Source organism: Anguilla anguilla, chromosome 4, assembly GCF_013347855.1.
Source record: "Anguilla anguilla isolate fAngAng1 chromosome 4, fAngAng1.pri, whole genome shotgun sequence".
Taxonomy (NCBI): Eukaryota; Metazoa; Chordata; class Actinopteri; order Anguilliformes; family Anguillidae; genus Anguilla; species Anguilla anguilla.
The window spans coordinates 21,910,742-21,923,181 of NC_049204.1; the positions used below are offsets into that span (position 1 = coordinate 21,910,742).

Genomic DNA, 12,440 nt, shown 5'->3' on the forward strand with positions numbered 1-12,440 from the left:
ATGTTTTGACGCGAGACATGCTACAACTAGTTGCCAAGTTTCTTGGATTAAATATGTACGTGTGTGTTTGTGCGTGCGCATGCATGTGTATGTGTTTGTCTTTTTGGGTACCCATGTGCGTGTCCGTGCATGCGTGTGCAGTTCCATGTGTTTGTTCCCAGGTATGTGGTCTGATCAGAAAACCTTGACACACTGCACTATTCGACCTTCATGTTATACCCCTGATTTACATATTGCAAGAGAAGAGGCATTTACCACCCTGACAGCATCTGAACTAAGAGAATCCAGATATTTTGTTTCTATTTTTTGTGAAAATTCCATTTATATATATATATATATATATATATATATATATATATATAGCTGTATTGCAATGAAAAAGAAAGTGCTAATCTTTCTTTGCAAATCTTTTTTTTTCCTCAAAGAAAAACCGTACAAAAAGCAGAGAAGGTGATCTGGTAAAAATCCCTTTAAGTCATGACATGACACCAGGCAAGGGGCAAGCCTCGCGTCTCAAAATAGGAAGTGCACAGCATGTTCTTTCCACAGCTAAATGTTGTTCAAAACTAAATAAATAAAATGTTGCCTTAGTAGCTGCAGAGGCTCATGTGACTGTACTGGTGTGTGAGGGCATGCCCTACACTTATAAAATGCTGCCAGGGTCCCTACCCTTACCGCACTTCCCTCACATGACTGACAAAGCCAGGACATGTGAATGCATTCAACTCAAAAGACTACACAATGAGCAGCTTGCTTTTTATTTGAAAATGAGAACAAAGCTGCCTAGTGTGATCACCCTGCTTTGTCACCTGGATGAGAACAGACAGCTCAGAACAACAATGAATATTGGGATAAAATCCAAACCAATGGCTTTCAGCCACCGACAATGGAGAAGTGCTATATTTTCTTACGCACCTTTAATCCTCTTAGTCTGCACTAAGTCTCTGGCTACACTCTTCGGGAAGCCTGAGCTTGTATGCATTCTTGATGGCTAAGTCCTTGTTAAAGGTTAGCACAAATTGGCCTCTCCATCACTGTCCTGCAAGGTCTAGCAATGGAGGAGTTACTGATTCCCTCAGACGGCGAAGAATCAAATTCAAACCACACTTCTTTTTCTCCCAGAGATTCTGGGATAAGCTTGCTGGAATGGGTGAAAAATTTCCTGAATGGTACCTCATCTGTAAGCTTCAGGCAGTGGCTAAAAGAGTACTGCAAGCGCAACGGGTTGTTGGCGCTCTCTGTCCTTGCAGTGATGACTGGCTGTGTGCTGGGCTTCATGTTAAGGAACCAAAATCTCTCTACTCAGGTAAGTGCTATCTTATTATTTTAGTTGTAAGAGACAAACAAAGGTTATGCCAGCAGTTGCCTGTCTTTTGGGGTTGTAGGGTTGTATGCTCAGGAAAGGTTCTTGTATACATTTTTTGAACCAACAATCAATCAAACTATTTGACTATGTCCAGTGACCTTGAAATGAGTCATTTTAGTGAAGTCTGAGCTTACATTTTTGGTACATTTTCTGGTTTGATCTTGGATAGAAGAAATAGCAAGTAAAAGAAGGAAAACAGATCCCATTGAAACGTTCACAGTTCGCCATAAATATCTAGTACGATGTCTATGAAGCAGTCATTGTCAACTTTACGAACGAATATGTCATCTTGATGTTGTAGCTCTTTATCATATCTCTTGTAATGCTTATGCTTACTGTATGAACTAGACTTAATGTTCATGGCTATGGATAACTGATACTCAATGAAAATTGTGCCTTTTCGGACCGGTGTTTTGTAGTTGTTCCAATTACCTTCTGTATGCACTTATTGTACGTCGCTTTGGATAAAAGCATCTGCCAAATAAAATGTAATGTAGATGTAATTTAATGAACTGGCCGTGCTCTGGTACAACAGGGTTTTTAGCATTCTGCCTTGTGTTGCAGTCGAAAGGGACTGTTATGCCAAGACAACCATTGTATGCTTAGTGATTCTGGAGGAAGTCTGAATTCATGAACTGCATAAGGTTCCACCTCATCTTTGTTTCTGTTCAGTAGGATGAGCAAGAAGTTGTAAAAAACAGCGTGAGAGGATTCAGTTTTCTAGAGTGCTCAGAATAATTATTTTCAACACATTATTGAAGAAATAGAAATTCAGACTCAATTTCTTCCCTAAATTTCATATCAAGAAGATACTGATAATGAGAAGAAATCTTAGGAAACACCTGAAGTCAATCAAAGCTCTGTTGTTTACATAGGCTATCAGAGCAGATTAATTAATCCCAGGCTGAGATTAATCATCCAGAATTTAGTATAAACAACAATCAATAGTGATATAACATTTCAGAGGAAACTACTATAAGTCATTCTGGGATAAGCATCTGTTAAATAAATATAAACATTAATATAACTTCATTAATAATATGTTCTCTTGATTATCAACGCACTGTGTTCACCATGGTATAATATGTATAGCGGTAAACTGGGTTCTGTTAAAAATGATATAAGTGGTATGAGGTGCAATGTGATATGAAGAATTTGAAAAGAAATCCTTAATCATATTGAACACTAAATGTGTCTCTGTGGTGAGTGGAGAATCATTAGCTGCCGATACAGGAAATGCAAGTTGACGTACTGTGAAAGTTATTTGTCCATGGCCACAATATGAAATACTTATGTCAGTGCATGATAAGATCTGAGACATATGTGAAGTGTGTGGCAGATATTAAGCGCTGGATGTTCTGGTACAGGAATGTTTGCCCTATCCATGATAAGAATTATACGAAAGAGCGACCTAGCTTAAAACAACAAAAACATGCTATGAATTGCTTGTTGAATCGATGAAACAAAAAAGAGCACTGATGAAAGTATTTTGCTATTCCTGTTTTTAGGCCAAACTCTATTTCTCCTTCCCTGGTGAACTCCTCATGAGGATATTAAAAATGCTTATCCTTCCTCTCATTACATCAAGGTAAATATCTCTATATATCACTAAAATATCTCTTTCACTAGCAAGTGTTGAATGAGACCAAAACAAAACAAACCTCACAAATTCTCTGAGGTTGATGGACAGTCAATTAAACACCAAGAAGTCTCTCATTCTGTAATGTATTTCACTACGTACTTCAGCATGTAAATGATAAAAAATCATCATACCTATCATACTCATATTTGGTAATGCTTCCTCTTGCAGTCCCCTAAGGACTAGGCATTTTCCAGGTCAAATCTGTGGTAAGAAGAGCACATAATTGGGTAATTACCTCTGGTAGAAAATAGAAAATAGAAACTAAAACTAAAACACTTATAACACTTCCTCAACTGATTATCATTTAGTTATCAAAGGATTAGGTTGGTTATAGCCTGAGTGTAACTGTGTACTTCCTTGTAAATTAGACAGTGCTAACTTTCTGATAGAGGTGTTTCCTTATCCAAATTCCCTGGAAGTATGAAATTAAACTCAGGCTATAACCAACTTAAACCTTTGATGGCTACAAGATAATCACTTGAATTTATAGGTAATATTGGAGGCATTTCTGAGTATTTCAGTTTTAGTTACTTTTCCAGTGGTAATTGCCCAATAATTTGGTAATAATCGCTTTATTATGTATTTTTATTAACATATTTACCTGGAAAATACCTCATACTTAGGGGACTGTAAAATGAAGCATTACCTAGTATTTATATTTATGCACAGATCATTACACATGTATTTAAAAATTTTAAATGTGTTTTACACCACAGGGTTAAAAAGGAGTAAGAATAGTGAACTGAAAGGTTGGCGTTGGGGTCTGTTCAGAAATTGTACTGCAGTTCAATTAATGAATTAATAAATGGCCATAATGTTCTATGTGGATTTTCAACCAATAATTTTCAATTATTTGAAATGATCTTTTATTAATCATTTCAAATGAACTCACTTCATTTCGTGAGTTGATTAAATTCAAATGCAAAAGATGAATAGTGGTAAAGAAAAATGCCACGGAAAGATGCGTAATCAAAGGCATAAAAGTAAAAGCATGCCCTGTGTGCAGTTTAATGTCAGGACTGTCGTCTATGGACTCCAAGGCCTGCGGGCGCATGGGTCTGCTCACAGTCACATACTACCTGTGGACCACGTTCATCGCCGTCGTCGTGGGGATCGTTCTGGTTCTCATCATCCACCCGGGCACTGGCACAGAGATGGAGGGCCACAGATTAGGCGGAGGACCAGTCATGACCTCTGCTGATGCTCTGCTTGATCTCATCAGGTGACGCACATGGCATGCAGGCCTATGGTGACCGCAGTGTCATGGCAGATTCACATTACCGAACCATCACAGTCAAAAGGGGTGCAACTGACCTGCATGGACATCTGGAATTGAGGCGCACATTTATAAACTCACTTCAGTGCAAAAATGGGTGCATTCCTCCCCAGCATGTAGCTTTACACACTCTCCACTTGTGATGTATCGGTTAATACTAAGAAATATTGCTATTTGTTTTAAGATATTCATGTGCTGCTATTGGATGCTATTATGTGAGGTCAGAGGGCAGTGCAACTTTTGCCATTAGATCAGAATGGTACAGACTTGAAGTGTGTGTTGAAATACTTGCCCCCATGTTCTTGTGAAAACGTTCATTAAAAAAGTAATTCAGCTTACCTCCCAGCTCCTTGAACATGACATGTTTCAAGTAGTGTTTCAAATTACAGGCACCAGGTTACAAAGTGTCCTGTCCAATGATTTAGTTCAAGTGGTGGCAAAAAACTGACTCATCCCACCACTGCTGTATGGGTTTAATCCAGTAATGTACCTAGGGTTCACAATAAGGTGAGAGCCATCGGTGAGAGATATGCCCTTCCTCTCACGGACGCTAGTCCTCCTGTAGTGATGTTTGGGCTTGCAGGAAGGCAGGCACAACTGCCAATTCCATACTGAGGAAAACTTTAAGCCGATGATTTAGGATAAGCTGAAAACCAACAGGCCTCTTCATACAACATTTCTGTTGTAAACAACAGCTGTAGTTGAAATCACTGGGTTAAAATGCATGTAATAATTTAGATTTTGATCAATATGATCCCTAGAGAATACTCCCACCCTCAATCAAATAGCACATGCCACTATTATACTGGCCATTTTGGCCATTCAGATGGGTGGGGACTGACTGCTGGACGAATCGCCAAAATGATAATGGATACTGGACATATAGATTTAGTCCACCAAAATTAGCACAAAGGTGTTAATTTGCAAATGAACACCTTTGTGCTTACTAGCTGCCAACATAGTATTTGTATGAAATATTAATGTCTTGTAACTGTCTTGTAAAATCAGCCAAATAAATAATAATAATAATAATAATAACAAGAAGTAGAAAAAGAGGAAAAATAAGAAATAGAAGAAGAATTCACCAGTAAGACAGTAAAACTGAAGCACAGAAGGGTACTGACACGTGGCATGGTCTGTTCCTCTGTTGTGGATTCCAAGAACTTTTGACACTGGCAGGAATGCTTTGTATGGAGGCCAGGTCCAAGTCTAAGTTTCGGTGTCCCTGCCATACAATCCTATTAAAGAGCCAGGGGATTAGAGTATTTTTAGTAATCCGTCCAAAAGGATCACTATGGGGCGGCTAAGCAAGGAGTCCACGAGGTGCATTGGATCTCTCTAGGAGATTTAGCCACCTCCTCCGACAGAGCCACATCCGCAGGACAGGTCTGTGAAATAAACAAGGCTTGTTTGTTGTGTCCATTTGTGGATCCTCCGGTAGTCTTTATGCCTGTTCAAAGGAGTTCTGCCTTTCTGGCCCGCCCACTTTGCTTGGATCTGCATGATGCACCCTGAAGTCTCCTATTGAAATGTTATCGAGAACACACTCTAATTTCTCCTTATATACAGTGAACCTATCTCCTAATCTATGTATGGTAAAATTGAGCTGATAGTACATACTCCATATGCTTAGAGTAGAATTACATATATGTGCTGCTAGTTTGAAAACATCTATAACATTGTTATCATTGATACAATATCTGTGCATCCAATACTGCAGCTCTTACCCAGCACAATTACTAAAATGTGTGTTTGTCCTCTTAACACTCCATGTGTTGGCACTAATACTTTTAATGCTGTATGGCTCTATTTGAAAGGCTATTGTTATTTCAAATACAATTCACAAAAAAGCACTGACCCTACATTAATATACTCTTCCTAAATGACACGGAAATGATTCTCATTTATTTATGTTGGCATGAAATTTATTGATACCATGAGCACATACTAATGAACATCACAAAAGAAAATCTAAGGAACAGACGGGTTACATTTCAAAAAGAGTTATTTCCACTATGTCTTTGTAGGAACATGGTCCCAGCTAATCTGGTTGAAGCAACATTTGAGCAGGTGAGCATACTATTCTTGACTAGGACTAATATCGATATGAGGGAATTCTTAAAGGACTTGATTAAAATGAACTGTTCAAAAGTTTTCGCTTTCCCTTTAAGGTAAATTTGGTGTTTAGTGATAAATGCTTAGAGTTGTGTTCTCTTGACACTCAAGTTCTTGTCACTTGATTGTGTTGATTCCAGTATAGCACAGATTTAGTGCCCATGGTCAAAGCAACTGCCAAGACTATAGAATCCAACTATGTGTACATCATGCCGGATGAGAACAACCCAAAAGGTGGTCGACCTGTGTTCCTGGAACTGACCCCAGCACCACAGGTACTGTACAAGAGCGTCCCAGGCAGCAGCAAGCAGATGAACGTGCTGGGCATCGTCATCTTTTCCGCCACCATGGGTAAGCCACGTCTCTGTTAGACCGCCCCTTTTACGCATCACGCTTTGGTCACAGTGGTGATAAATTCACTTTTGTAATCAAGATGTGAAGGTCACCTGTTCTAGGTGGACTAAAATCTTGGTGACAGAGTGAAATTAATGAACTAATATTAGATTCCTTAACTTCTCAAGTATTTTATTTCTTTTCATCTTGTGCATACTATAGGTACTTTTGCAACACAAATCACAATCTGACTCATCCTCTGGTCCCCAGGTCTACTGCTGGGGAAGATGGGTGAGAGAGGGGCCCCACTGATCAACGTGTGCCAGTGCATCAATGAGTGCGTGATGAAAATTATCAATGCTGCAGTATGGTGAGTGACAGCTGCTCAGTTTCAGGACTAATGTATGTAATTGCATATCATATATAAGAGCATCAGTTCACTAAATACAATTGTATCCAATTTAGTTACGTACTGGTATGTACTGGTTTGTGGATCACAGTTGCTGAAAAAGTCAGTGTGCAAAATTATGAACAGGACGAATGAGAACTTCTAGTAATAAAAGGGGGTAAAGTTTTCATCATAGGGTTGTGCTTACTCCAGTCATAGCCAAAAACGAAACATTGGTTATTCAGCCAGTGGATTAATAAATCATTATCAAGTCCAGATTAAACTAACCATAATGCAGTCTTTCCAATCATTCATTTATAAGTTAGATGTTTTTGTCTTTTATATATTTTTGTCAAGTTCAACACTAGGGAAACATAATGTTGTGTAATATAAATAGATGCATAACACATTGTGGTTAGAATTAATAATATTTTATAAATACATTTCTTGACTCAAGAAAACTAAAATGATTTTATTTATACCTTCTCATATGGTCTGCCATGCTTCCCCACTCTTTAGATTTTGTCAAATGAGTTTGGAGAGCAAAAGCAAAATGCATTTTCAGTGTATCGTACACTTGAGAAATGTTAGCCACTTCATGCCAAACTGCCTCTCTTCGCAACAAAAAAGTATGAAAAAAATGACTCCTTAAAATTGGCACATGCAAGAGCTACTGCGTATTTTTAAAGCAGAGAGACTGATTCGACTATCTGAATTGCAGACTGAGCACGTGTTTGGAACATGAGAGTGTTCAGTCAGTGAGGGAGGACGTGGTAAAGCCACTAGACGACCATGCGGTCATGTGACACGTGGCAGAGGATTAGTGGGGATGTCACTCTGTATTGAGATAATTTGTTTCAACTGCATTTAATCTCTTTGGTCTGGCTTGCTGGAATAGGTTTATACGAGGCTGGCAAGAGGTAGTGATGTTAGCAGAGGTTCTGACAGAACTACAAAGCCTACCGTGTTTCTTGGCTCCAGAGACAGGTCCTTTGAGCCACAGCATAGGTCTGTTGCATGTGAACAGCTCACAGCTGTGGCTCTGTCCCAACTGCTTCCAGGTATTTTCCCTTTGGCATCATATTCCTTGTGGCGGGGAAGATCCTGGACATGCAGGACCCTTCCAGCATCGGGAAGAAACTGGGGATGTACACATTGACGGTCCTGGCGGGGCTTTTTGTCCACGGCCTCATCCTGCTCCCATTGTTCTACTTCCTCTTGACACGAAAGAACCCCTTCACCTTCATCCGAGGTCTGCTACAGGCGCTCGTCATTGCCCTGGCTACCTCATCAAGGTAATCTGATGGTGCCAATCATGGCAGGGTGGTTTTGGGGTGGGAGGCTCTAGGACTTTGGTGGTCCTAAACAAGAATGAACCAGAGGAACCAAGGCCAGACTTGGGGGAGGGGTGGCAGAAGTAATCACAAGTCACGACCTAGAGGGGGTGGGAAGTTGTGTCAGCAGCAATCGCGGACCGGGAAAACTAGCACAAAAATGGACAAAAAAGGACAAAAACGAAAATGGCATTTGCACCCTGTGAATACTGCACAATTAAAATGCCTTTAAAAAATAATAAAAAGAAAAAACATGTACAGCCTGAATTGTGTGGCCCAATGATGGTTGTGGCCCTAGGATGGTTGTGGCCCAAAACAACCACATGGAGCATTTATACCAGCAGCCAGCTCTGGGTTACATTTGCCGTCTGAAATGTGCAAGCTTTTTTAAAACAGGACATCTATCAGGATGGACAGGAGTTGTGGGAGCATGACTTTGGAGGGAGTTGACTCTTGGTCAAATTGACATTCTCACTAACATTCCCTGCCCCTAACTTATGTTTAGAAACCCGGTGGGAAAAATGACGGCGTGTTCCTTCTCTCCATCTGCAGCTCTGCCACCCTGCCAATCACCATGAAGTGCCTGCTGGAGAACTGCCACGTGGACCGCCAGATCGCCCGCTTCGTGCTGCCTGTGGGCGCGACCATCAACATGGACGGCACGGCGCTGTACGAGGCTGTGGCCGCCATCTTCATTGCACAGGTCAATGACTACGAGCTGGACTTCGGGCAGCTGGTCACCATCAGGTCAGGGGACAATTTTTCTCTCCCCAGAAAACACTTGCCCAGATGCCTTTTCTCTGATTTAACCCTGCTCTGGGACTAGAATTAGAATCCGCACACAACAGTCTTTTCTGAACTGCAGAAAATGTCCCCCAGTCTTGGAACGGATATAACCGATATCTCTGACATAGTGAAAATGATAATAATGGTAAATAGCTGCAGCTGTACAAAGAACAGTGATTCCCCACCAAAAAAATGAAGACTACCAAAGGACTACGCAATCTCTAATTTAGCAGAACAACTTTTTCAATTCATTCTAGTCCTTCCTTTCTCCAGTATAACAGCAACAGCTGCCAGCATTGGGGCAGCTGGGATCCCACAGGCTGGCCTTGTAACCATGGTGATTGTGCTGACATCAGTGGGCTTGCCACCAGATGACATCACACTCATTGTGGCAATCGACTGGGTGCTGTAAGTTTGACATGACTGATGTTCCTTTCATGTGTAAAGATTATGCTGAGACAGTTGAGGGATTCAGCCGTCAAATTGATCCATGAAAAGTGAAATGAAGATATGCAATAGGCCCAATACTATAAAGAATGCCAAACTAAGATTTAAGGTGAAAGGTAAGGCAAGGTTTTTCTGAACCTGTAGCTAAGAAGGTTAGCTCCTGTAATAATGGGTGCTTTGGAGTTTAGGACGAGCCTGTAGTTAACCGCTTTTGGTGCTTTCCAGGGATCGTTTCCGGACCATGATAAACGTACTGGGGGATGCCTTGGCTGCTGGGATCATTGCGCACTTGTGTCGAAAAGATTTTCCTACAACTGACGAAACGGTAGTTTATGCCTCTTTCCATTTCAAATCCCATCTTATTAACTGAGTTTGCATTGTGAGAGGTTAGAGCAATACGTATACACATTGTTAGCAGGTTTTTCTGTCTAAAACCAAAGGTCTGAATAGTTATTGAATTTTGAAAATGGGCCTGTTAACAAATACTGCTTTTAGCCTGTCCAAATAAAAATCAGTTCTGATAGACCTGTGACCCAAGCAATAGTTAATCATGAGTATGTGTGTATGTGTGTTTCAGCCAAAAATGTCCCGTGGCATGCAGAATGTGCAAAACATACCCATGACAGAGGTGCCACTTTTGGCCAGCAAGGACTGCATTTTTGAAGTGATCGGGGACACAGTGATTGAGAGACCTACAGTCTACTATAACATCTGCCAAGTATGACCCAGGGGAGAGGCCTGGTCAAGCTGAACTGGAATGCTGAATGACTCTATGGCATTCTTCTCTGATTGTGCCAAGACAAAGTACGCCGTGTCCTGCTCCTATACACAGTCGTTCTGTGACTGTACGTTTATCTCCACTTTGAAAGTGGCTCAGGCAAATGCGTTGGGTGATCTTAAGTTATTTTTTGGAAGCAAAACGCACAACTGGTGGTTCTAGAAGCAGCTATGCAGCCCTGGTCATAGTAAAGCTTAGTGATTGACTGAGCGAAAGAGCAGCTCCCCCAAAGTAACAGCAGTACTTTTATGTTATCACTAGGTGGCAAAAAGGCCGGATAAGGTGATGCGTTAAGCAGTGCTGCCCAACCCTGTTCCTGAAGATCAGCCCAACCCTAACAAAGCGCACCTCGTTCAACAGCTAGAGATCTTATTGAGCTGCTATTTAGTAGAACCCGGTGTGCCAAATTAGGGTTGAAATGGAAAACTACAGGACGGTAGATCTGCAGGAATAGGGTCGGGCAGCCCTGCACTACAGTAATGACTATACCTGTACAGAGCTGTCTTTTTTACACTTCAACATACATTCTTTGCACTACAGCTCTAATGTGTTTGGTGTATAATTCTGCACATGCTCCCTTATCATCGGAGAAAAGCAGACTCTGTCTTGCAATGTTGAATGGCATTTTCCTTATTCTGGGATGAATTAATCATATGTTAATAAGGGACTAATAAATACATGCTGGCATGCATTTAAAAGTTCTGTCGGCTTTAAAAACAACATCTCGTTTGCCTTAAATATTAATGCAGAGAATTTATCAAACATACTCAATGTACTTAAGAAATTCTCTCCACTGTGAAGGAGCAGTTTCTGGAAAATGCTAATGTGATGCCTGATGTATCCTGATAATTTGATTGAATTACACTACAAATAAGCTCATGAAAAACTGTTCTTTTTTACTTTTGGAATACAATTATTTGTTTTATTTTTTTGTAAATCTTGTTTTTTATTTTCTAATAAAAATCTAATTCTGAAACAGCAAATAAGTGTGTCATTTAGAAGTTGTTAAAGAAAGCAGAATCCACCCTGTCAGACAGCACCCACCCCCTGCACCTAGAGTTTCAGACCTTGCCTTCGGGTTTCTGCTTCAAGTACCCATTAGCCAAAACCAACAGATACAAACACTCCTTCATACTGTCAGCCATTTCACTGCTGAACTCCCAATAGAAAAAGGTAATACCAGCTGACCACCCAACCACGCTTTATAATATTATAATATTTGTTTTTACAAAAATGTATTCTATGTTTTTACTTGTATTCTATGTTTTTTTACTGCATTTTATGTTTTTACTTGTATTCTATGTTTTTACTTTTTATTATGTGTTGTATTTAATTGCCTTCGTACCGTTTTCACTGCTGCACAACCAATTGCCCCTCTGGGGGCAAATAAAGTTCTACTTGACTTGACTTGATAAGATTTGGTGAAGAAAACATGAAGTAATATGACAAAATTCTGTAGACTGTAGGAGCAGGTGTCTGTGTTAGCAGTGGATTCTGTCATAATAAATACTCAAGAGTAATAAAACCTTTGACATGATTAGAAGGGGTCTCCAAGTTTCTAAGCTTAACGGCTTAAGGTTCAAGGACACTACCAACTACCCAGCACAGTTAAATACACACTTCAATGTCACTTGTCAGATGTTGAAAATGCTAATCATTATTTTTTCAGAGATATGAATATAATGTGTAAATGAATAGAGTAGATCATTAGGAAGACACAATACTGGCTATGAAATGTCTACGAGGTAAATCAAGTGATTAAATGTCTCATGTTCTTGAAAACATTCAGAATTATAAGATATAATAAGATACAAAATAGCCTGAAAGATTCATGGTATCAACCAATATTCATGCAAACAAGACTTGAAAATATACAAATCTGTAAAAATAGAGGATGGCATATATTGTGCTCCAGACACAACTTACAGATATGGCAGATGTCCTGGACAGGCTACTGGGAAATAGGCTTAATATA

At 40.0% G+C, this 12,440-nt stretch overlaps 1 protein-coding gene across 1 annotated transcript; it reads left to right on the plus strand.

Moving 5' to 3' along the window:
* Positions 1-406: 406 nt before the first annotated feature.
* On the plus strand, positions 407-11,364 carry slc1a8a (solute carrier family 1 member 8a). The gene is made up of 11 exons (XM_035413013.1): positions 407-1,306; positions 2,875-2,954; positions 4,015-4,230; positions 6,312-6,354; positions 6,540-6,750; positions 7,003-7,102; positions 8,182-8,415; positions 9,007-9,201; positions 9,514-9,648; positions 9,913-10,012; positions 10,265-11,364. Exons 1-11 carry the CDS (start codon positions 1,055-1,057, stop codon positions 10,409-10,411), a joined length of 1,713 nt encoding a protein of 570 aa, XP_035268904.1. The 5' UTR covers positions 407-1,054; the 3' UTR covers positions 10,412-11,364.
* Positions 11,365-12,440: the final 1,076 nt, after the last annotated feature.

Bases quoted from the DNA above. Each gene is read 5' to 3' on its own strand.
- slc1a8a (XM_035413013.1), top strand. From the start codon at position 1,055: ATGGAGGAGTTACTGATTCCCTCAGACGGCGAAGAATCAAATTCAAAC. The intron at 4,231-6,311 runs GTGACGCACATG...ATGTCTTTGTAG, and splicing joins GCTCTGCTTGATCTCATCAG to GAACATGGTCCCAGCTAATC. The intron at 9,649-9,912 runs GTAAGTTTGACA...GGTGCTTTCCAG, and splicing joins GTGGCAATCGACTGGGTGCT to GGATCGTTTCCGGACCATGA.